This window comes from Ranitomeya variabilis, chromosome 3, assembly GCF_051348905.1.
Source record: "Ranitomeya variabilis isolate aRanVar5 chromosome 3, aRanVar5.hap1, whole genome shotgun sequence".
Lineage (NCBI taxonomy): Eukaryota > Metazoa > Chordata > Amphibia > Anura > Dendrobatidae > Ranitomeya > Ranitomeya variabilis.
The window spans coordinates 788,553,220-788,579,718 of record NC_135234.1 but is presented as its reverse complement, the minus strand read 5'-3'; the positions used below and the strand labels follow the sequence as shown (position 1 = coordinate 788,579,718).

At 47.6% G+C, this 26,499-nt stretch overlaps 1 protein-coding gene across 4 annotated transcripts in view; it reads right to left on the bottom strand.

Moving 5' to 3' along the window:
- The window catches only part of LOC143817536 (piwi-like protein 1), a 102,975-nt gene that overhangs the window by 63,191 nt on the left and 13,285 nt on the right, over nt 1–26,499 (bottom strand). For all 4 annotated transcript variants that reach the window (XM_077299029.1, XM_077299028.1, XM_077299030.1 and 1 more), the window contains 5 exons: nt 18,349–18,474; nt 6,049–6,260; nt 5,709–5,830; nt 1,761–1,841; nt 1,058–1,255 (listed from right to left, as the gene is read on the bottom strand). In XM_077299029.1, coding sequence (XP_077155144.1) covers nt 1,058–1,255; nt 1,761–1,841; nt 5,709–5,830; nt 6,049–6,260; nt 18,349–18,474 — 739 coding nt within the window. The remainder of the gene's footprint in view (nt 1–1,057; nt 1,256–1,760; nt 1,842–5,708; nt 5,831–6,048; nt 6,261–18,348; nt 18,475–26,499) is intronic.

The following is a 26,499-nucleotide window of genomic DNA, read 5'->3' as shown; positions in this document are numbered from 1 at the left end:
AAAGATTCCTCCGACTCATATACCGAGTCCCGTACGCTGCGACCCTCAGGGGAGGGAGAGCGAGAAGATCTTTGAAGGAGAGGAAAAATTAAACACAAATGAAAACTGCTCATCATTAAGCGTCAATTACATAAATTTGGTTCCAAAAGTGAAGGAACAGAATGTACCCAGGTGATCCGTTTCCTTCTAGAGGCGCCGGTGCCCACAGAGCGGCCGAGTACGAGGCACATGGCGGCTCTTAGGCTTCTTTCACACTTCCGTTTTTACAATCTGAACAGGATCCGTCAAAATGTTGAAATGACGGATCCTGTGCAGATTGTATATAACGGGTGCACTGGGCCTGTTTTTCCTGACTGACCCGTCGAAGCTATGTGCACTTGTTGTGTATGAGTCTTCGCAGCGGTTTTCCGCTGCAAAAAACGCATACACAAAACCTAGGTTAAAAATTATTAAAAGTAATAATAATAATAATAATAAAAAAAAAAAATAAATAAAATAATAAAAAAAAAAAAATCGCAATACTCTTTACCTTCCGGCATCCCGCGCAGCGTTACGGATGCTCGTGATGCTCCCGGCAGCTGGCGTTCCCAATAATGCCTTGCGTGCAATGACCTCTACATAGGCAGCATCAATAGTAAAAAGAGAGAGAGAGCGAGAAAGAGAATTTCCCTGACTGGAAATTCTTCCACGCATGCTCAGTTTTCAAAAGACGGCACAGTCGCTGGATTCCTGCTTTTCACAGTCAGTGACGGATCCTGCACCCATAGGCTTTCATTATAGCCAACGCCGGACAGTGCAGGACCTGTCACTGAGCGATATTCCGACGTGCAGAAAAAACGTTCCTCTGAATGTTTTCTCCGCTCGACGGACAGCGATTTTCCGACGGATCCAGTGCACGACGGATGAAACGGATGGCCATCCATTACAATTTGTCACTAATACAAGTCTATGGGAAAAAACAGGATCCAGTAGAAAAATTAGCTGGATCCTGTTTTTTTTTCAAAAATCAACGGATTTCAACAGGAGAGAAAAGACGGAAGTGTGAAAGAGGCCTTACTTGGTGAGGACGATCTGTCCGATCAGCTCCTTGCAGCAGGCGTCCTGGAACCTCTGAGGGCCACACGATGAGTACAGGCTGCTCATGATGTCGTGCACAGTCTCGTTCCTGAGGACTTTATGGCTGACATCAATGCTCAACATGATGCTGGACTCATACTGGAGGATGGAGGTGGAAAACCCCGGCCAGATGGAGAGTCTGATGGGAGAGAAGACAGGACGGAGGGTGAAGATGGAGGAGAAAAGTAACAGCATCAGTGTGTACAGACACCTACAGGCAACAGCAGGGAGCCAGCAAACAGCAGAAGGATTCTGTGCCTACATACATTACTTATCCTCCAGAGCTGCACTCTCTATTCTGCTGGTGCAGTCACCGTGTACATACATTACATTACTGATCCTGAGTTACATCCTGTATTATATTCCAGAGCTGCACTCACTATTCTGCTGGTGCAGTCACTGTGTACATACATTACATTACTGATCCTGAGTTACATCCTGTATTATACTCCAGAGCTGCACTCACTATTCTGCTGGTGCAGTCACTGTGTACATACATTACATTACTGATCCAGAGTTACATCCTGTATTATACTCCAGAGCTGCACTCACTATTCTGCTGGTGCAGTCCCTGTGTACATACATTACATGCTCCCATGAGTACAGCATGGTCAGTCCCATGTAAACCCTGCTCTGCTGGTTACCGGTGGGCTCGGACTTCGGTGGCGTCGCTCGGGTTGTAGTAGTTGCGTCCTATCTGCTTCAGGTCCATGATCTTCAGGAGTCTGGGGGGAGAGAACAGGCGCTGTCAGCTCTGCAGGTGGAGGACGTGTGTGATCCCAGCAGTGGGCGAGGGGATGTGGGATCCACTGGAAGATGTGACTGAGGTTTTATCATTTTGGGGAACAGACAACAAATAATTCAGGGTTTTTCTTCTTTTTGCTTTACAAAGTGTAACGCAGGAAATGAATCACTTTAGATTTTCACAGATCAGACTTTCCTGGATGTGGCGATAACAAATAGGATTTTTTTAGTGTTCATCATTAATGATGGGAAAGGCGGTCAGATCAGAAGATTAGAGATTTTATGTTTTTTATATGTAGATTTCTATTGTGGCTTTGTGTTTAATATTCTTCATCCGAGACCAGAACTTGTCAGTATTGCCGTATAGAGCAAACGTCACGGCCTCCTATAAAGCCCAGAGGTGCGGACACGGCGTCTAGTGCCACCCTGCAGCCGTGTCACGGAGGGGCCGCTCTGCACCTGGAGGCCCCCCAGTCAGGAATGTGCAGCTCAAATGCAGGTCAGCGATTGTCTGCAGCATGTACGGTGTTAAACAGCGATCAGAGCAGAACGTTTTTAATGATACCACTTTTGTGCAGATATGTTCTTTTGATCGCCCGTTTTTGCATTTTAATGCAATGTCACGGCGACCAAAAAAATGTAATTCTGGCGTTTCAAATTTTTTTCCTCGCTACGCCGTTTAGCGATCAGGTTAATGCTTTTTATTTTTATTCATAGATTGGTCGATTATGAACGCGGCGATACCAAATATGTGTAGGTTTGATTTTTTTTTTTTATTGTTTTATTTTGGATGGGGCGAAAGGGGGGTACCAAATATGTGTAGGTTTGATTTTTTTTTTTTATTGTTTTATTTTGGATGGGGCGAAAGGGGGGTGATTTAAACTTTTATTATTTTTAAAAACATTTTTTTTTTTTTTTACTTTTGCCATGCTTCAATAGCCTAGAAGCTGGCACCACTCGATCACCTCTGCTACATAGCAGCGATCATCAGATCTCTCCTATGTAGCTGAATTCCAGGCTTGCTATGAGCGCTGACCACAGGGGGGCACTCACAGCAGGCCGGCATCAGTAACCATAGAGGTCTCCAAGATCTCTATGGTTACTATGCAGAAGCATCGCTGACCCCCGATCATGTGACGGGGACGGCGATGAGCGCATTTCCGGCCGCGCGGCCGGAAGCGGTAGTTAAATGCCGCTGTCACAGCGGCATTTAACAGGTTAATAGCGGCGGGTGAATCGCGATTTCACCCGCCGCTATTGCGCGCACATGTCAGCTGTACAAAACAGCTGACATGTCCCGGCTTTGATGCGGGCTCAGCGCCAGAGCCCACATCAAAGCAGGGGACCAGACATGCGCCGTACTAGTACGGGGCACGTCGGGAAGGGGTTAAAGGGGTATTCCCATCTCCAAGATCCTACACCAATATGGAGCAGAAGAAAAAATTATTATTAACCCTTTTCTGACCTCGGACAGGATAGTACGTCTGAGGTCAGATCCCCGGCTTTGATGCAGGGCTCCGGCGCTGAGCCCACCTCAAAGCCGCGACATGTCAGCTGTTTTGAACAGCTGACATGTGCGCGCAATAGCGGCGAGTGGAATAACAATTCACCCGCCACTATTAACTAGTTAAATGCCGCTGTCAAACGCTGAAAGCGGCATTTAACTACCGCTTCCAGCTGCGCGTCCAGAAATGCGCTCATCGCCGACCCCGTCACATGATCGGGGGTCAGCGATGCGTCGGCATAGCAACCAGAGGTCTCCTTGAGACCTCTATGGTAACTGATGCTGGCTTGCTGTGAGCGCCCCCCTGTGGTCGGCGCTCATAGCAAGCCTGGAATTCAGCTACATAGGAGCGATCTGATGATCGCTGATATATAGCAGAGCCGATCGTGTTGTGCCTGCTTCTAGCCTCCCATGGAGACTATTGAAGCATGGCAAAAGTAAAAAAAAAAAAAAGTTTTAAAAAAAAATGAAATAATAATAATAAAAAAAATAAATAATATATTAAAGTTTAAGGCTACGTTCACATTTGCGTTGTGCGCCGCAGCGTCGGGCGCCGCAGCGTCGCCGCATGCATCATGCGCCCCTATATTTAACATGGGGGCGCATGGACATGCGTCGCACTTGCGTTTTGCGCCGCATGCGTCACTGCGGCGCACGCGTCCGGGCTCAGAGGACGCAGCAAGTTGCATTTTTGCTGCGTCCAAAATCAATGAAAAAAAGGACGCATGCGGCGCAAAACGCAGCGTTGTGCATGCGTTTTTGTTTGCGTTGTGCATTGCGGCGCCGACGCAAATGTGAACGTAGCCTAAATCACCCCCTTTCGCCCCATTCAAAATAAAACAAAAATAAAATCAAACCTACACATATTTGGTATCTCCGCGTTTAGAATCGCCCGATCAATAAATCAATAAAAAAAAGCATTAACCTGATCGCTAAACGGCGTAGCAAGAAAAAAAATTTGAAACGCCAAAATTACTTTCTTTTGGTCGCAGCAATATTGCATTAAAATGCAATAACAGGCGATCAAAAGAACGTGTCTGCACCAAAATGGCATCACTAAAAACGTCAGCTCGGTGCGCAAAAAATAAGCCCTCACCCGACCCCAGATCATGAAAAATGGAGATGCTACAGATATCGGAAAATGGTGCAATTTTTGGGTTTTTTTTTTTTTTTTAGCAAAGTGTGGAATTTTTTTTTCACCCAGACACGTTTGGTGTCTATGAACTCATAATGACCTGGAGAATCATAATGGCAGGGCAGTTTTAGCATTTAGTGAAGCTAAATATTTGCAGTTATTTGCAATTTCACCGCAGTTGGAATTTTTTTTCCCATATTCTAGTACACGTCATGGTAAAACCAATGGTATCATTCAAAAGTACAACTTATCCCGCAAAAAATAAGCCCTCATATGTCCATATTGATGGAAAAATTAAAAAATAAAAAAAGTTATGGCTCTGAGAAGGAGGGGAGCGAAAAACGAGCACGGAAAAACGGAAAACCCCAAAGTCATGAAGGGGTTAACAGCGAATACCTCCAATTAGATATGTAGTGTAGTTCTTCTGATTCACCGTGTTGCTCATGTGCAGGGCATTAAGCTTAGGTATCCATGGTTTCAACCACTAACAACTGTCACTATATAAGTGGTCATAACCATGGAAACCTAAGCTTACTGCCAAGCACTGCACATGGGGTAAGCAACACAGCAAATTAGAAGAACTGTACTACATTTGTAATTGGAGATATTTGCTAATTTTATTATTACACCTACTACATATTGGGATAAAATCTTGGAGATGGGAAGACCCCTTTAAAAGGGGTTGTCGAGGATTAGAAGAACATGGCTGCTTTCTTTCATCCCCAAACATGAAGTGTGCGTGGTAACGCAGCTCCAGTCACTTCAATGGAGTTGGCGTGCAATACGACCCATGGTCAGGAGTGGCGCTGTTCCTGAAATAAAGCAGACATGTTTTTCTAACCCTGGACAACCCTTTAACAGTATTATAAATGGAGCGTGAAAGGTGGGGGCCTGGTTTAAGATTTTCCATTGGGGCCAAGGAGCCTAAAGTTTCAGTCTTGCAGGAGAGCCTCCAGATACAGGACAGTTTGCTGATCGGTTCACACCATTACTGTAAAAGGAACACTCCCAAATTATCATGTTACCCCCTCGTCTGACTGCTGGAGAGGAGGTCCAGCATGAACACCTCGGCTCCATTCAAAACGGGTTCTGCAGCGTCCAAATTTGGGATGGTGTGAGGTCCCAATGGTCGGGGAAAGGGGGAGTAACCTAAAATTTTGGGATTAACCCTTTAAAGCCGATAATTTTACAGTCCTACATCACTCTGACCTTCGGAAAATGATGTTGTAGAAATGGAAGCAGGTGGGCGAGGTCGGTGGAAGCTCGTTGGTCAGGGTGATTGTTATCCGCACGTTCTCTCCATTTCGAGTTTGGCTGAACACCTCGGTGACCTTCAAAAACAAACAAAAAAAAATCCAAAACCATCAAATGCAATCACCGTTACGTCAACTACCAGAGAGGAGTGAAAGGACAGATATTGGTGATCAGAAAGGTCATCAATGTCAGATCAAACATGGTCCCAAGTGACCCACGAGGCCTTGTCTGGTTACACGCGGCACCTCCATCACTGCCCTCCATCGATGACCCGCTGTCCTTGGAACAACTTTACCTTATTCAGTCTTTTTGGTAAAAACAACACAGTTCCATCAAACGCCCGGGCCTTCCCGATGGTTTCTTCGTGCTGGTACAGGAGGGCATACCGCAAACGCTTGGACTCCATGGCGGGGTTGAAGTCAACGTGATACTGGTACAGGGCCCACTGTGGTCGGGACACCAGCTTGATGTGGTTGGTCACAAGAGAAATGAGGGTTCCAGAGGAGCCTGCCGATATTAGGGGAGATGGTTATATTTTACCCATTTGAACCAGTCACGGAAGACGACGTGATCAGGCTCTTCTCGCCCTACTACTTGCAACAGTGACCCTATTCCCTCATCTCCTCCAGTCCCTTTCCCTGGCTGTCACCACTCACCTAACAAAAATATTCAACCCTCCCTCTCTCCCGGTATCTTTCCCTCCTCATTTACACACGCCAGTATACTTCCATTACCTAAAAAAAACATCCATTGACAAACTGTGCTACCAACTATAGACCTGTCCCTAATCTCCCTTCATCTCTAAACTCCTGGAACGCCTGGTCCACTCCCGTGCAATCCGCTATCTCTCAGATCACTCTTCTGGACCCTCTACAATGCGGCTTCCTCTCTATACACTCTACTGAAAAGTCTCTAATGATCTACTAACAGCTAAATCTAATGGTCTCTGCTCCCTGCCGATCTCCTGGATCTCTCTGCAGCATGTGACTGTGGATCATCAGCTCCTCCTCACTATGCTCCGCTCTATCGGGCTCAAGGACACCGTTCTCTCCTGGTTCTCCTCCCATCTCTGACCGCTCCGTCACTATCTTTTGCTGGCTCCTTCTCCTCCTCCTTTCATCTTCCCCTTACTGTTGGGGTTCCTCAAGGATCAGTCCTAGGCTAGTTCTCATTGTACACCACCCCTATTGGACAATCACGCCTGCATTATTACATAACACCAGTGATTGTCTTTCACTATCTCCAACATCATGTCCTCCCTCTATCTGAAACTAAACCTGTCAAAAACAGAACCCCTTGCGTTTCCTCCATCTGCGAACCTACCTATGCCCGACATTGCCATTTCCGTGTGTGGTTCTGTCAAGGTGAAAATGTATTTTCTTATATACCTTTGTATTTTTATATATATATTTATACTCTTTTTGTACTTTTATATCATATACTGTGAAACAATAAGTTTTTCCTATCTGCTAGCTAATGCAAATGTAATTGTATTAAAGATGGCCGCTAGTGTTCATTCTTCATTTTAGTCCAGCGTCCGAAGAGTTAACTTTAATTTCTTCAGAAACGAAAGTTAAGGAATGAGAAGAAAAGGAGGATCCACCAGAAGACGTCAGAACAAATCAGAAAGACTGAATGCTAGCTTAAACCCCGCCTAATGCACGCCTTCCCCTAACACTCAATATAGTATTGTGTATCTTAGAATAAAGCCAGTTGGTGTGACCTGCAGACATGTGTGGATGCACGGGGCATTAACTAAGTTTGAACCAGCTACCTGTCTGATTTATTCTTATCCGGTACCAGATGCCCTGCACACATATTAATTTGGAATGACTGGTGAAGGAAGGGTATATTGTCGTTTTACGACCCCGACAATTTTGGCGCGATCAACGTGGGGCGTGGCCAGCGATCCGAGACCCCCTGGACCCATGCCTGGATGTCTGTGGATGATACCCGTAGTGGCTGACCTCGAGGACTGATCACCCTCTTCACACGGTAAGTGGCGATCATATACACTGTATGTGTCACACTTGCTAGTGTCTCAGCCGTTATTGGTTTGTCTGTGGTCTCCTTGGGTCTGGGGAGTGACCGATCGAGTGGTGAGATCGAATGCGATCCTGTGCCACGCTCTGAACCAGCAACTGAGAGACGTCGCATCCTGTGCGATCTCTGTACACCACACCTTCTCCACCAGTCATTGTACTCCGTTCAACCACCCTGCCCGTGACTATTGTCTAGTAGTGAAGTGGAGTGAAAGATTGAGCTACTTGTAGAGTGTGGGGCGGCTTAGAGAAAGGGACAGGAGACGCAGCCTCTGTGATATTGTGCAGGCAGGTAAATAAGGCGTTCCGTGAGGGGACCACCTGTCTAGTTAGGTAACCTAAGACGTTCCGTGAGGGGACCACCTATATTTTTGTGGAGGGGTCTCATTAGGAGGCTGCCTCCCGACTGTTTGGGATATCGTGGCAGGATAGTCTGTTAATCACTGTGTTCAGGTTAGGGACAGGAAACATTGAGCGCGAGGCTCTTTTCCTAGTACGTCGAACGTGAGGCTCCGTACTGTGGAACACAGTGTTGAAGATCGCTGCCAGTGGTTTTACTGCAGAAAATCATAGTATCCTGGGAGCCAAGCTGCGTATCTTAAAGTAGAAGTCCGTACCCCACAAGTTAGATGAGGATGTCGTGGAAGTCAAGACAATGGTCACGGGAGGGCAAGAGACAGTCAAGAAGCTTATCTGCGAGTTGCAGCGAGGCTTAAAGAACAAAGGATGAAAATAGGTTGATGGAGAGGAAGGATCAGATAATATAGAACCCGTATTTGGTTATAAAATGCCTTTGAACTGTGATCTTACAGATTGTAAAATGGCCGCCGTGCCACTGATGATGAAAATGCAGTCCCAGTCAGCGCCCTGTAATGGCGGCGGAAAGAGATCTCCAGAAGCGTAGGTGTGTCCTGTTTGTGTTGTGCAGAATCCAACCTGGGTGGAGACCTGCCTTGTGTGTGCGTATGTGCCATCCTTGGGGCTCCGCCCAGACCACGGAGGATTATAGGAAAGTATTGTTGAAATTAAGTCTGGAAACTGCTGCAGTTTGTGACTGTAGAAGATACGGAGCTTTGTATCAGTGTTGCGTAGTGTACTAGATGGGAGGGGCTGTGTGAGCCGCTGCGCGACCCGTTTGCAATTTTTCCCCTCGGCGCTGCGGGCTAGAGGGATGGGGGGGGGGGTGCAGGCCATGTATTGCATTCCAAAGTTTTCTCTGTCCTTGGTTTAGTAAAGACAAGGGTTAAATCACTAGCTGTAATCATTCTTGCTCGCTCACTAGCCCCCACCTTTGCAGTTGCGAGGTCAGTGTTTCTTATCTCTATGTAATAGATCTCAGTTTCTGCCTCCTATTGTACATGCAAGTCCAGCTTCACACTCCAATACGCCTTTAACCCTGTATAGGAATCTAACTCCCTCCAAGCTTCATCATGTCAATTCTCAGATCAAGAGCTTGTTTTAATTAGAGTAGATGACAGACCCAATAAATATACTTTTATAAAACCTATCCCTGTGGGACCTTTCCCTGAAGTTACTGTTCAGTTCGTAATCTTTTCTATATGTTCGGTAAATTTACTGGGGGCAGATTTATTATTACAGTTCTGCTCCAGGATATAATTCCAAGATGATGGTCCTGATAGACCCAGATTCTCCCCCAATAATGCCTGTAGAACCAGTAAAAGTGTTTCTCAAACCTGGTGCCCCTTTTTCTAAAGTCCATCAATACCCTTTGAAATATGATCAGGAGCAGTATCTCAAGGGGTAAATACAAATGTTATTCGATAATGGTGCCCTGATACCCTGTGTTTCCCCATGTAACACGCCCTTGTTTCCTGTTGAGAAAAAAAAAAAAAAGACCCCACCCGGCCAACCCCCTGTGTACCGGCTGGTACAAGATCTACAGACAGTTAATGCAGTTACTGTTCCAGAAACTCCGGTGGTGCCTAAGCCACATACTCTTTTGTCCCAGATATCTCAGGATGCTGCTTGGTTCATAGTTATCGATCTTGCCAATGTCTTCTTCAGCATTCCATTACACCCAGATTGCCAGTTCTGTTTACATTCATTTATCAGGGATGACAATTGACGTGGACAGTTATGCCAAAGGGGGGCCAGTCATAGCCCAAGAGTGTCAGGCCTACCTTGCCACTTATGGCCCCTTGCAACCAGGAGAGACTATGGCCACCCCACACGATGTATATAGTATCCTTAACCAAGTACAACCTGGCCACATGTCCATGGCTGGACAGCTGCGACTTCGGTGTGCTATTCTCATGCCTACTAATGTGACTTTGAAAAGGTGCACTGTCCTGAACCCCGCTACTTTTCTCCTGGTTCCCCTGGATCCAAAGGGGGGAGGAGTAGGTGACATATAGGTGACATGAAAAAAGGACACTCTTTTTCTTTCTAGAATGGATCCAGAGGAACAAGATTAGGTTTCCAAATTACATGATTGTCTAGAATTGATGTCTCAGGAAACGGCTGGTCTCTAGTGTGCCTATTCTAATGCTGATTTTGAGCTTTTTGTAGATGGATCCCGTCACCAAGATGACCAAGGACGCTTCTGTACCAGATATGCTGTGGTCTCAGAACATGAGGTAATCAAGGCAGAGTCAATGCGAGCTCATATGTCTGCACAAGAAGCAGAGCTCAAGGCGCTTACAGAAGCAGAGCAAACTAGCAGAAGGTAAGACTGTAAATATCTACACTGATTCCAGGTATGCTTTTGGCATTACACACGGTTACGGGCCTATCTGGAGAGCCAGGGCCTTCCTGACAGCAAATGGCCACCCCTTTAAACGTGCTGAGGCAGTCCAGCAACTTATGAATGCACTACAGCTTCCCACCCAAGCAGGCATCATAAAGGTAAAGGCACATACAAAGGCACTGGTGGACGGACAAAGGGTAATGCACTGGCAGACCAGGTTGCGAAGAAAGCAGCAAGCACTCCTGTGGCCTCTCAAGTACATCACCTAGACACCCCACCATCTCCACTTGTGTTGAAAGACATCTTAGCCCGGTTACAAGAACAGGCAAGTAAGGAGGAGAAAGATAGGTGGCAAAAGATAGGGGCTTGCTCTGATACCGTCACTGGACTATGGGGGAGGGGTGAAAAGGTCTGCCTACCACAGGTACTGTACCCAATGATGGCACAGGTTCTGCACGAGAATGTGCACCACTCGAAGACGGCCATGTGTGACACCCTACAGAAACAATGGATTGCCCACCGGGTTTTCCACCTGCGCAGAAAGGCAGGTACAGAGCTGCATGATATGTGCCACACATAATCAGGGTAGGACAGTGAAAACCCCATCCAAACACACTCCCCGGCCCTTTACCAAATCCAGAGACTGCAGATTGATTATATTCAGTTGCCTAGGGTAAGGACGTATGAGTATGTGTTGGTCTGCATTGATTTATTTTCAGGTTGGCCAGAAGCCTACCCAGTTGCCAAAGCTACGGCTAAGACAACAGCGAAGAAACTGATGGCTGAGATCATATGCAGGTATGGAGTTCCTGAAGTCATTGAAAGCGATCGGGGTACCCATTTTACTGGAGAGATCATGTCAGAGGTAATGGCAGCACTGGGGGTAAGTCAAGCATTGCATACTCCATACCATCCGCAGAGTAGTGGAAGAGTGGAAAGACTAAATGGAACTCTTAAGCTTAAAATCCAGAAGACAATGGCAGAGACTGGTAAACCATGGACAGAATGCCTTCCTCTAGCTTTGTTTTCAGTAAGATATACCCCAAACAGGAAGACAGGACTGTCACCGTATGAGATTCTGTTTGGCAGGGGCCCCAATCTTGAATGTTTCTTTCCACAACAGTTGCAGCTCAAGTACCAGGACTTGACTAGCTATGTGCAGGCCTTACATGGACACCTTGCCAAAGTGCATTTAACCGTTTTCAGTTCTTTTCCAGACCCAGACAAGGTTCCTGGACACCATCCCTTTGTGCCAGGAGACCTGGTGTATGTGAAAAAGTTTGTGCGCAGAGATTGTCTCCAGCCGAGATTTGAAGGACCTCACACGGTGATCCTGGTCACCCCCCACTGCAGTAAAACTTGAAGGAAAGAGCACCTGGATCCACGCCTCACACTGCAAAAGAGACCGAACCAGTGTTTAATCACAGAAGTGACTGAAGGGAAATGTTGCTGTTGTTTTTGATCCTGGAACTGAGGGCTATCCTCGCCCCTACCTCTTCGGCCCCTATTGCAAAAATAAGAATCCTGGCCCCACTATTCTCTGGGTAAACCTGACAGCCCCGGTGAATATCTGGCGATTTGATTTCTGTGATGTAGTCAAGTGCTCCAAGACTGATGGTAGAGGGAATTATCCAGTTTTATATGTGTGTTACCAGAAATGACAATGATAATTGTTATTATTGGACAGATGCTGCCTGGAATACAGGGGATGATTGGGGATATAAACCTAGCGAAGCCATGTTCCCTAAGGATAGAGCGGGTAGGAGTCTTCGTGAGAGAATGCATCTAACAGCCCTTCTGCAACCACCTAGAGGCTGTAAATGGGGTAAAAGTTGTCACCCCCTCCTCCTGAATCTTGAAAACCCCCAATCTGCTGATCTGCAGACGTTTGTACTAGGAAGGCATTATAATTATGTATTTAGTAGTGGATACTATGGGAATTTAGGCCATATACAGCTCCAGGATATTAGTTTCAGACCAACCAAGGCCCCTGTTACCAGTATACCTAAAACAGGCCCAAGTGAGCGTTTGCAAAGTGTAGTTAATGAAGTGATACCCATTCCAAGTCTCAGTTGGCAAGAGGTTTTCTCCATATAAACACAAACCGCCCCAAGGAAAAACCTATGGTTAGAATGGGTGAGATACAATGTAAAAGTTCAGAATATCTCTGTAGGATGTATTGCTTGTGCTGCTGCGAATATACACCTATACACACATGCATTGCTTTTCCCTGATGACAACACCACTGCCTGTGTCATGAATCTGTTGAAAGGTTTGAAGCCCACTGATTGCCCAGATTATGTCCTACTAATTCATGAGAAACCCAAACTTAAGGTCCCAGGAGAAGTAACCGTATTAGCTGACAATTACACCTGCTATAATTCCCACGACACCACAGGTACACCAGTAGGGATCTTCGAGACAGGTTTCTGCAAAGAGAACAGTTCTCTAGATACTGATTTGCTAATTAAACATACACAATATATGTACACCAAAGATACCTGATGAACCTACCAGAAAGAGGAGAAGTCTCGATCAGCTCCACATGAGTTGTGAAGAAGATCCACTGATATATATTAATGCCATTGGAGTGCCAAAGGGGGGTGCCTGACCAGTTTAAAGCCCAGAACCAGATTTATGCCGGCATTGCTTCTATAATCCCACAGGTGCAGATTAATAAAAATGTTGAATGGATCAAATATATATATATATTACAGTGAACAAAGATTTGTCAATTATAGCTGTGATGCCTTTAAGGGTATAGTTGAGGATTTGGGCCCTAACACTTGTATGACCCGTGCTGCAACCCGACCTAAGAGTATTACACTGAATCCTGTCCAGACAAGATCACATGTAGTGACATAAGAAGCTGACACAGGATTGTGGTTGGCGGATAGTGGGGACATTAACTTTTAGGAGTAGGCAGACAGTAATCCTTTTGGGAAGGAGCTGTAGACCAGCATGTCATGTCGCCCCCACCACCAGAGAACCAACCACATCAGGTAGGGTAAGACAGATACAGGAGTATTATCCCTGGAGGCCCTCTGACTAGCTAGCTATGCAAAAACAATTGGCTGACCCTGAGAACCAACCTTTCTCATTTTACAAACAAATAATGACAATATGATGGATGTATAAGTGCACCTGGGCAGGCCTAGGTAGTTAGTGAAAGCAACTCCGACTGGCACCTTCCTCAATCAAGAAGTAGACCCACCAGAGTACGATGGTACTGATCCAAGGGAGATCCCTAAGTATGTCCCCCTCAAGAGAGTAGACAGAACCCCCCATTCTCAGATGATGCTAAGAGATTTAGTTTAGGGACAGTGGGAGAACTCCATGTGAGGTTAGTGAAGGGTTCAGCTGCCTGGAGGCCTCTCGCTAGGGGAGAGTTTCTGAGGTGTCTGGATGAAGAAATCCATCTCCCCTTTTCCCATCACATGGACAGTCTCAAAGGATCTTTCTTTAAGGGAAAAACTTAGTGTTTAGGGGGGATTGTCAAGGTGAAAATGTATTTTCTTATATACCTTTGTATTTTTATATATATATTTATATTCTTTTTGTACTTTTATATCATATACTGTGAAACAATAAGTTTTTCCTATCTGCTAGCTAATGCAAATGTAATTGTATTAAAGATGGCCGCTAGTGTTCATTCTTCATTTTAGTCCAGCGTCCGAAGAGTTAACTTTCATTTCTTCAGAAAGGAAAGTTAAGGAATGAGAAGAAAAGGAGGATCCACCAGAAGACGTCAGAACAAATCAGAAAGACTGAATGCTAGCTTAAACCCCGCCTAATGCACGCCTTCCCCTAACACTCAATATAGTATTGTGTATCTTAGAATAAAGCCAGTTGGTGTGACCTGCAGACATGTGTGGATGCACGGGGCATTAACTAAGTTTGAACCAGCTACCTGTCTGATTTATTCTTATCCGGTACCAGATGCCCTGCACACATATTAATTTGGAATGACTGGTGAAGGAAGGGTATATTGTCGTTTTACGACCCCGACAGTTCCACCATTACACTCCCCAGCAACATGCCCGCTGTCTTGGGGTCATAATTGATTCATATCTTTCATTCACCCCCCACATCACTGGCTCGCTCTTGTCATCTACACAAAAACATTTCTAGAATTCGACCTTTTACTTTCAACTCGTATTCATTCTCGTCTGGACTATTGTAACGCTCTACTAATCGGCCTCCCTCTTACTAAACTCTCCCCTCTCCAATCTGTCTTGAATGTAGCAGCCAGGATCATATTCCTCACCAGCCGTTACACCGATGCCTCTACCTTGTGCCAGTCGTTGCACTGGTTACCCATCCGCTACAGAGCTCAATATAACTTATCACTCGCACCCACAAAGCGCTCCATGGCTCAGCACCACCCTACATCTCCTCCCTGGTCTCAGTCCACCACCCTACCCGTGCCCTCCGTTCTGCTAATGACCTGAGGCCAACATCCTCAATAATCAGAACCTCCCACTCCCGTCTCCAAGTCTTCTCACTACCCAGGATAATACGATTAATCCCCAATACCCACAGTTTTAGGCCATGTTCACACAGTGCGTTTTTTACCGCGGAACCGCGGCGGTTTTGCCGCTGCGGTTCCGCAGCTGTTTTCCATGCAGGGTACAGTACACTGTACCCTATGGAAAACAGGACACACTGTGCACATGGTCCGGAAATTTAAAAAAAAAGCCGTGCTGAATAGCTCCCGGAAAAAAGAAGGAGCATGTCAATTCTTCTTCCTGAACCGCAGCGGTTCTGCACCCATAGACCTCCATTGTGAGGTCAAAATCGCAGTAAAACACGCAGATCAAAAATATATCTGCGGGTTTTACTGCGGTTTGTGGTGCAGAACCGCTGCAGCAGGAAGTGCGGGGAAGCCGGCGGAAGTGCGGGGCCGGAAGTGCGTGGGCGGAGAGACATGGAGGCATACCGTCGCATGGGGATCGTGTCGGCCGTTTGATTGATTTGGTGTGTGTGTGTGTGTGTGTGTGTGTGTGTGTGTGTGTGTGTGTGTGTGTGTGCGCGCGTGTCCCCATGCGACGATAGTGCCTCCATTGTGCTAAGTCGCCGTATGGACTACTACTCCCATCCGGTATTAGGATGGGAGAGTTGTCCCTGTGTCCGGCGACTTAGCACAATAGTAAAGTTACACAAAACACCTACACACAATACACATACATGACACACAGTACAGTACATACAACACATAACAGAGTATATACTCACCAACAGCACACTTGTAGGCGAAGCCCTCGATCCTCCAGGAAAAAATCACAAAATAATAAACCAAATCCATACTCCCTGTCCGCAGAATCCATAAAACGAGTGTCCCACGCCGATCGGCTGCTCTCCGGCGATACACTGCCAGGAGCGAAGCTCCTAGCAGTGTATCGGGTGCTGTCCCGGAGCTCAATGACTCCGGCGTCTCGGTTAACAGCAGTACAGCTGCGTTGAACTTTCCCACGCAGCACTGCCGTTAAGCGAGAGAGCCGGGGTCAATGACCGCCGGTAAACTCGCGCATGCGCAGTGACACACCGACAGGAACTATGGCTCCTGTCAGTGTGTTGCTGCATCCGTGGAGAGCAGACATATCTCTGGATGTGTCTGTTCTCCATGGAAAATCTTCGTGGGATACGTGGCACTTAAATACGTGGCACTTAAATACGTGACACGTGTCACTTATACGTGATACGTGTCACTTAAATACGTGACACGTGTCACTTATACGTGATACGTGTCACTTAAATACGTGACACGTGTCACTTATACGTGATACGTGTCACTGAAATACGTGGCACGTGGCACTGAAATACGTGGCACGTGGCACTGAAATACGTGGCACGTGGCACTGAAATACGTGGCACTGAAATACGTGGCACTGAAATACGTGGCACGTGGCACTTAAATACGTGATACGTGGCACTGAAATACGTGGCACTGAAATACGTGGCACTGAAATACGTGGCACTGAAATACGTGGCACTGAAATACGTGGCACTGAAATACGTGGCACGTGGCACTGAAATACGTGGCACGTGGCACTGAAATACGTGGCACGTGGCACTGAAATACGTGGCACTGAAATACGTGGCACGTGGCACTTAAATAGGTGGCACGTGGCACTTAAATAGGTGGCACGTGGCACTTAAATACGTGGCACTTAAATACGTGGCACGTGGCACTTAAATACGTGGCACGTGGCACTTAAATACGTGGCACGTGGCACTTAAATACGTGGCACGTGGCACTTAAATACGTGCCACGTATCACGTGGCACTGAAATACGTGATACGTGGCACTTAGGCTATGTTCACATTTGCGTTGTGCGCCGCAGCGTCGGCGCCGCAACACACAACGCAAAGTAAAACGCAGCAAAACGCATGCACAACGCTGCGTTTTGCGCCGCATGCGTCCTTTTTTCGATTGATTTTGGACGCAGCAAAAATGCAACTTGCTGCGTCCTCTGCGCCCGGATGCGTGCGCTGCAGTGACGCATGCGGCGCAAAACGCGGAGCGCTGTCATTCAAAACACGTCCACTCATTTTGGTGTTTAGTCCCAAAATGGAGGATGGAAGAAGAAAAGGGTTGGACAAGGAAATGACATCATTTCTTTTTTTTTTTTCCCCCCCCACTGCAGTAAACTTTATTTCTGTCAAACACAGACAATCTGCAGACAAAACTGCATCAAAAAACGCACTAAAAAACGCACTAAAAAACGCACCAAAAACGCACCAAAAACGCACCTGCGTTTTCTGCAGAGACCTGCAGTTTCAGTCAGGAAAAAAAAAAGGATGGAAATCCTGAACGTGTGAACATAGCCTGAAGCGTGCCATAAAAGTGCATTTCTTCAGACTGGCCTACCGCCTCAACTCATTTTTTAACTATCACTGTGTTGCCCATTCAACATTTTCTTCATAACCAGGTTCCTCACACGCTTTATGCATTTAATAGCCTCTGTGTCTGTACGGTTACATATTCTGGCTGATAACCGGTTCATGCAGCTTAACAAGAACACCCGATTTCTTACACTATGGCTGGTCCGAACAATGAAAGCAATTGTCACCATTCACCTCTCCTGTCTCCCCTATTTCCTCAGACTGTAGCTTGCGAGCAGCAGGGCCCTCTCTCCTCTTGGTGTCTGTTGTTTATGTGACTGTTAGGTTGTAATGTTTATTATCTGTACAATTTCCCCTGTAAAATGTAAAGTGCTGTGGAATATGTTGGGGCTATAGAAAGAAAATATTTTTGCATTTCTCAGTCCATTCAGTTGCTTTCTTAAGACACCTAATCTGGCTGTTCGCACAAATGTCATCATGTGAAGCCTGTTCCTCACCGCTGCTCTAATCTGATTGCAGTGGCGACACCACTTCAATAGCGCACATCACCGCTGCAGTCAATCATGTAGATGGCAGGAGCTGCCGTGCCCAGTGATTGGCTGCAGCAGTGATGTGCGCTTTTGATGTGGTGTCACTGCTACAGCAGAAAAGCAAATAGGAGCAGCGGCAGAGAACAGGCGGAGGACCGGGGTAAGATGAGTACTGCTTGCCTTTTCCTTTCTATCTTTTGGGGCCCCTTTTCCAGTAGTGTAAAAACCCCCGTCACCTCTATTGATTTCTCATTTCCAAATATTTGGCATAAAAAGACTCCAATCGCCCAGCGAGATTTGGGGACCAGAGACATGCATGTTTTAACCCTTCATGTGCAGCTTTTTGACTTGGTGATAACTAGATGACAAACCCAGGAGTTGTAGAGGTGGAAACATGTTTGTCATCCAGCTTTCCACAGAACAGCAAGAAACAACAAGATAAGTGGAAAAAGATTCGAGGACGCGATTACCTGCTTTCGATTTTTGGACGTGCTCGATAGTCTGCCGGGTGTTCACCCCGACGTCATGGAAGTCGCGCCTACGGCCGCCCCGTTCCCCGATAGACACTTCTGCAAGTCCGGCTGACACCTGCAGAACTAAGCGAAAGAAAAAGGTTTGTTAAACTATTAGCTACACAGGTCTCCCTTACACATACAGGGGGTCACAGGACAGAAAAGGGGCCCCCAATACTGCACAGTGGCGGCAGGAAGCATCCTGTGAGACTACACCAGGAGGCCTCTCATCCTAGCAATCAGTAGGGGCCCCACAGCCGGACCCCAGCATCCAGCAAGTTCTTACTTATCCTGTGAATAGGTGATCACTTCCCATATTTGGAATAACCTTTTATAGGATTGTCTGGGATTATAACCATACAATTATTATTTGTGGTTGAAATATTCAGCCTGTCCAGTTATGAAGCAGCACCGACTGTGAATCAATGTCTCCTGCTGATGTGCAAATGGAGCAACAGGCAAATAGGCAATTAGCAAGACAGCCCCTATAAAGGTGTGGTTCTGCAGGGCTGACCACAGACCATTTCTCTGTTCTCATCCTTTTTGGCAGCTTTGGACACTTTTGCATTTTGTCATTGCTCTCACCCTTTGAGGTACTGTACAGTAGCATGAGGCGGTGTCAACAACCCACAGAAGTGTCTCAGGTAGCGCAACTCATCCAGGATGGCACAGCAATGAGAGCTGTAGCAAGAAGGGTAGCTGGGTCTGAGCAGTGTCCAGAGCATGGAGCAGATACCAGGAGACAGGCCAGTACACCAGGAGATGTGGAGGGCATCAACCCACCAGCAGGACCGCTACCTCCTCCTTTGGGCAACGAGGAGCAAGGGGAACAGTGCTAGAGCCCTGCAAAATGACCTCCAGCAGGCCACTAACATCCATTTGTCTGCTCAAACTGTCATATACAGACTCCATGAGAGTGGTGGTATAGGGGCCCGGTGAATCCAGAAGTGGGTGTTGTGCTTACAGCCCAACACCATGCAGGGCTATTGACATTTGCCAGAGAACACCAAGATTAGCAGATGAGACATTGGTGCCCTGTGCTCTTCACGGACGAGAGCAGGTTCACATTGAGCACGTGACAGAGTCAAGAGGCACCGTGGAGAACGTTCTGCTGCCTGCAACATCCTCCAGGATGACTGTAACGGTGTAAGAAGGCATTTCTTTGGAGGGCCGCACAGCCCTCCATGTGCTCGCCAGAGATACCCTGACTGCTATTAGGTACCGGGAGGAGATCCTCAGACCCATTGTGAGACCATGTGGAGGTGTGCTGGGCCCTGGGTTCCTTCAGATGCAGAACAATGCCAGACCTCATGTGGCTGGAGTGTGTCAGCAGTTCCTGCAAGATGAAGGCATTGAAGCTATGGACTGGCCTGCCCATTCCCCTGACCAGAATCGAATCGAGCACATCTGGGACATCATGTCTTGTTCAGTCCACCAACACCATGTTACATCACAGACTGTCCAGGAGTTGACAGATGATTTAATCCAGGTCTGGGAGGAGATCCCTCAGGAGAACATCTGCCACATCATCAGCAGCATGCCCAGGCATTATAAGAAGGTCATACAGGCACGTGGAGGTCACACACACTACTGAGCATCACTTCATTGTCATGAGGCATTTCCACTGAAGTTGGATCAACCTGTAATTTGATTTTCCACTTTGATTTTGAGCTTCATTCTAAATCCAGACCTCCATGGGATATTAGTTGTGATTTACGATGGTAATTTTTAGGTTTTATTGTTTTCAATGCATTTCACCATGTAATGAAAAAGATTTGTAACTGGAATATTTCATTCAGTGATATCTGGGATATGGTGCTTTAGTGTCCCCTTATTTTTTTTGAGCATTGTACATACCATATATCTTTTTACAAATTATTTAAAGCCACAAAAATAATATATATATGCACATACTATACACATAATAATTATAAATATATTGTATCATATTTGTGGTTTGGGAAATTTTCAATAAAAAAAAGATTTTTTTTCCGAAAATGTTCAAACCACAAATATTTCTAAAAAACTTCATTTTTATAATACGATAAATAAAATAATGGTATTGCCCTATTCCTGAGATCTGTAGCTGGAGCTGTGCGAGGTCTTCCTTATTGTGGGGCGAACTTCTGTTTTTATTGGTACCATTTAGGGGTACGTACAACATCCGGATTCGTTTTTTTTCTTCCCCAAGTGGGAGATGACCAAAAGACGCTGATATATTGCAGAGACACCAGAAAAGCTTACACATATACATATGTATATCTATATTTTTGGGATGAGGACAATCTGCTCCCAGCACCACAGGGATTGCACCTGTATAAATGCAGCAATGAATTACAGCAGCATCTAAAAACTGTTCACACAGCAGTGATCAGAGCTGTCTCCGATCTCGGCTGTTAGAGGCTGGTGCCAGCTATGCAACACCGGTCCGCACACCTGCATCCCATATGAGGACTATCAGCACTTCCTAGGTCAGGATAGTGTTAAAGGGGGAACGGGAAATGTCACGATATGGTATGAAATATCATATAAGTTTAGTTCTGTTGCTAGCATGCTGTGGGTTAAAAAACCCCCTTCCCTTTCATTCAGCCAAGAGCTGCCTTGCCAATGTATGTGAGAGGGGAGTTTTATTGAAGAAAGGTATTTACGACTGGCATAGCTGCAAGGGAAATTGGTACTAGCAGGAACTGTTAGAGAAACTTCTAGAACCATGCGGTCCTTTGTTCTGTTATTGTGAGATATTAGACAAACTATTTGGGATAGTAGAATGATAAATACATATTCTTGATCTCCATCGAAGCATCTACCCATCACTCTAAACACAGTCGTCTAACTCCATCGGGGGAAGAAGTAGTGATTGCTCTGTACATAACAGGACATATTTGATCTCATTAGAAAGCCCACGGTAATCTGAGATGAATGCTGGGTATGATATGATTCTGACATGTCCTGTAGCGAAGATACCAGCATTAGATATCTTTAGGGGACATTTAGTTACACTGAAGAAAGAGGCGGGCGATCTCAACACAGCCCTTTCTGTGAGGTCACAGGCTGTAGGTTATAAAGTTGATGGCAGGCTTCCAGGGGGGGAGTTGTGAGTTTTTACCTGAAGCGACCAGACTGCGAGTGCCAATGCACTGGGATAGATGGAAAGCTCTCCTAGCCTGTTGCCTGCAAATGCAATGATCTGAGAATATGTGAGTGTTACCTTTTCTTCATTTAATCCTTTTATTTTTATAATTACCTTGTACATATTTGCAATTGTCTCATTTGTAACATCTTTGTAAAATATTTTGATAAACACTGCATAAACTTTATGGGTATATTATTTCATGCCAGTTATTTCTCCATGCTCTAAACCGTACCCTGTCTCTGAAGGGAATTACGCTACTGTTTGGGTTAGCTCCAGACCCGTTCAATTGGAGCTGGTGGCAGCGACCGTGTGCAGGCTTTTGGGGGTCACTGTAGCGACTGCGGCTTGATAATTATTGTTCCTGCCTGAGTGGGAGTAGTTATCGCGTTGCTGCAGTGCGCCCAATAGCCAGTACATAGCAGGCAGCCTTTCTGGCGAATAATCACCCTAGGTGCAGTACCTAATCTGACCTGACAAAAGGGGGGCGCCAGAGAGCTGCAAGGTTTAAGTGGAACTGTAAGCGGGATACACAAATCCCTGCAGTTCATGGTATATTGAAGAGCAGTGGGATACCTAAAATAAGCCCCTGCTGTAAACAAGAGGTCAATAGCCTCGTGTGTGTTTTTTTTTCATCACATTGTGGCAGTGGAGGGATAACTTGGATAAGCCCCCTGCACATGTGATAGCCGTCTGCTGGTCTAAAGTCACCCCAATCCGTGACATATTGTAGGCAGCGGCTAAGGGATCTTGACAGTCACGGTGTGAATCGTGACATATTGGTGGCAAGGCGGTGGGATATTAGAGCATTAGTGATTTGGTTTGAGCAATCATTCCTCTCACTAAAAACTTGCAGAAAGTTCTTGCGAGAACTCTGCGCAAATAAGTTTGGAGAAAGAACTCAGTGTTTATTAGTCTTGAGACAATTGTGTGTACTGGTAATTATCCCCTCCCTTTTTCTACGTTTTTCTATCCTATCTTTTATTTGGCAACCATGGTTGGGCTGGGAGAAGCCTTTTATGAGCAGCAGACCAGAGACACCCTTGTTGCCTTATGCAGGTCACAGCACATTGACTATGCAAGCAAAAACAAAAGCGAACTGGTCGCAGCCCTGATGCAATGGGAAGCCGCTCTAGACCACTAACAGAGCCCAGAAGCCGCAGATGCCAGCACAAGCGAACATGGTGCTGCAGCAGAGGTCCAACCACTGAATACGGGCCCTACTGGCAACCAAGGGGGCGCAGACCTCCTCCTGCAGCTGGCTCTGCAACAATGCTCCGCAGATGACCTGGACCGACATCTGCAGCTGATCCAGCAATACCAAGAGAGCTGAGCGAGAGGCCCAGGCCCAGCGAGCCGAGCGAGAGGCCCAGCGAGCCGAGCGAGAGGCCCAAGCGGAGAGGGAGTACCAGCTGCAGATGGCCCAACTACAAATGCAGGGGGGTCGTCCCAGTCCAGTCGTGAGCCCAGCAGCGCTCAGATACCGAAGCCCCGGCCTGACCACTTTCCTGTTATGGAAAAGGATGGGGACTTGGACACGTTTCTGCGGGCCTTTGAGAAAGCCTGCAGACAGTACCAGCTGCCTACACAAGAATGGGCACGGTACCTTACACCAGGGCTGAGAGGAAAAGCTCTGGAGGCGTTTGCTGCCCTCCCTCAAGAACAAGATGGTGACTATGAGGCCATCAAGCAGGCTCTGATAGCCAAGTACCAGCTTACACCCGAGGTGTACCGTAAAAAGTTTAGGACCCTCCAACGTGGCCCACACGACAGTTACAGTGATGTGGTGCATGGACTGGGGACCCACTTTGACCAGTGGACCCAAGGACTGGCAGTAACCACTTTTGCCCAGCTGCGAGACCTGATGATCAAAGACCAGTTCTTCCATCTTTGCCCAACTGAGGTGCGACAGTTCGTGATGGACCAAGAACCCAAAGACGTGACGAAAGCAGCGCAGATTGCCGATGCCTATGAGGCCAACCGTAGATCGGAAGTGCGGAAGCCAGTCACCTCCAGCTGGAGAGGGGGTAAGCCTGCATCCAACGCCAGTACCCCTGCCAGCCAACATACCAGAGGTCCTGTCCCCGTGGCCAACAGCACCAGACCTACCACCGAACTTCGCCAGTGTTACCACTGCCGGTAGACTGGACACCTCAGTCACCGATGTCCAGCCAAGCAGAAGAACCCCTCATCCCAGGCCCCAGGGCCTAATGCAGCAGTTCTTTTGGTGGGTGGTGTGGCTGGGAGGGTGTGTGACAACGTACAGCCCGTCACTGTGGGAGGTCGTGTTGCTACAGGCCTCAAGGACACCGGGGCTGAACAAACCCTCATCCGACCCGAACTGGCGGCCCCTGAAGAAATCATTCCGGGGAAAACCCTAACTGTCACTGGGATTGGGGGCATCAGCTGTCCCTTACCGATGGCCCGGGTTTTTATTGATTGGGGTGCTGGGAGCGGGGTGAAGGAAGTGGGGCTGTCTGATAATTTGCCCACTGATGTTTTGTTGGGGACTGATTTGGGGAGGTTGGTTGCATACTTCGTGGATGACCCTCCTCCCCAATCTACTAATGAGGGTAAAGTTAACCCTGGTGATGATGATGATGATGATGGGAAGTCGCATGTGTTACCTGACCATGCTTTATCTTGTAATATTGCATCTGATAACCATTTTTTCCCTAGGATTGATAGTGGAAATGTTGTACCTGTGCCAACTGTATCTGATAATGATGTTTCTATGAAAGTTGATGTGTCCATAGGTACAGGAGTGCTCAGCCCCGTCGCTCTGCGGAGTGAGACGGCTGAGGAACCCCTAGCAGGGGCAAGTGTCGGTGCTACGAGAAATGGGGAGATACATGGGAACCGTGAGGAAGGTGATGCCATGCAATTGACCAGTGCCACCGAGGAAGGTAACTGGCCCATAAGTAGCAATGCTCCTGAGGTAATGGGGGTGGACGGGGAGGTAGAACCCGTAGCAGCGTCGGCTGATGGGTCTGTAGAAACCCCCGGGGAGACAGCCTACGTAGCTGCTGTCACCCGCAGTCAGAGTGCCCGAAACGCAGATAACTGTCTGCCTTCCGGACCCTCCTCAGTCATCAGTGTGACTGAACCAGAGGTGGACCCAGAGCAGGTCCCAGAGGGCTCCCGTGGGGAAGGGACCCTGACGTCACTTCTGGCTTCCCCTAGCCAGGAGTTTCAGGCCGCTCTGCACGCAGATGCGAGCCTAGAGAGTTTGAGACAACTCGCCGGGACGTCATTCTCCGAAACTGATAAGGAGAAGGTGTTCTGGGAAGGAGGAAGGTTGTACCGGGAGACAGTACCCGGAGAATCACAAAAGGAGTGGTTGAGGGAAAGACAGCTGGTCGTCCCACAGCAATTCCGGGGTGAGTTGTTGCGGATTGCCCATGAGATCCCGCTAGCTGGACACTTGGGGATCAGCAAAACTAAGGCCCGGCTGTCTCAACACTTCTATTGGCCTAAGATGGGGACAGATGTGTCAAACTACTGCCGCTCCTGTGTCACCTGTCAAAGAGTGGGGAAGGCGGGGCCTGCTCTTAAGGCTCCCCTGATCCCTTTGCCAGTGATAGAGGAGCCTTTCCAGAGGATTGCGGTGGACATTGTGGGCCCGCTGGCCGTCTCCAGCAGCTCTGGAAAGCGATTTATTCTTACTGTGGTAGACTACGCTACCCGGTACCCAGAGGCAGTAGCTCTGTCATCAACTAGGGCAGATAAGGTGGCGGATGCCCTGTTGGCCATCTTTTCACGTGTAGGATTTCCCAGGGAAATGCTTACTGATCGAGGGACCCAATTTATGTCTCACCTAATGGAGGCTCTCTGTAAGAAAATGCAGGTGAAGCACCTGGTATCGAGTGCGTATCACCCACAGACCAATGGCTTGTGTGAACACTTCAATGGTACCCTCAAACAGATGCTACGCATGCTGGTTGAGACACAAGGGCGCGCCTGGAGCGGTACCTCCCACACCTGCTATTCGCTTACCGAGAGGTTCCGCAGGCCTCGACGGGGTTCTCCCCCTTCGAGCTCCTGTACGGCAGGCGAGTCCGGGGACCCCTTGGGTTGGTAAGAGAATCCTGGGAAGAGGAGCCGAACCCTTCTGAAGTGTCCATAGTGGAGTATGTCATGCGCTTCCGTGACAAGATGCAGACCTTGACGCAGTTGGTGCATGACAACATGACGCAGGCTCAGGCTGATCAGAAGCACTGGTACGACCAGAACGCCCGGGAGCGGACCTACCACGTGGGTCAAAAGGTGTGGGTGCTGGTTCCTGTACCAACGGATAAGCTTCAGGCAGCCTGGGAGGGCCCGTACGTCGTCCACCAACAGCTCAACCCGGTCACCTACGTGGTCACGCTTGACCACACTCGGGGTAGGCGAAAGGCCTTTCACGTCAACATGATGAAGGCTCATCACGAACGTGAACCTTTCGTCCTACCGGTCTGCAGCGCACCCGAAGACGGGGAGGAAGACACCCTCCTGGACATGCTGGCCCAAGCCAAGGCCCGTGGGTCCATTGAGGACGTGGAGGTAAGCGCCTCGCTAGATGAACCACAGCGGTTGCAGTTGCAAACCACACTGGAACCCTTCCGGGTCGTGTTCTCCAACCGGCCTGGAAGGACTGAGTTAGCGGTCCACGAGGTGGACACCGGGAATCACGCCCCACTACGGCGAACACCCTATCGAATCTCTGACCAGGTGCAGCAGATTATGCGCCAGGAGATCGATGAGATGTTACAGCTGGGGGTGATTCGACGGTCAAAGAGCGCGTGGGCCTCACCGGTAGTTCTCGTGCCAAAGAAGGACCGGACCACCCGGTTCTGCGTGGACTACAGGGGGCTCAACGCCATTACAGCCTCTGACGCGCACCCAATGCCGCGCATCGAGGAGCTGCTTGAGAAGTTAGCTGGCGCAAAATACCTGACAATAATGGATCTGAGTCGCGGATACTGGCAGATTCCCCTGAG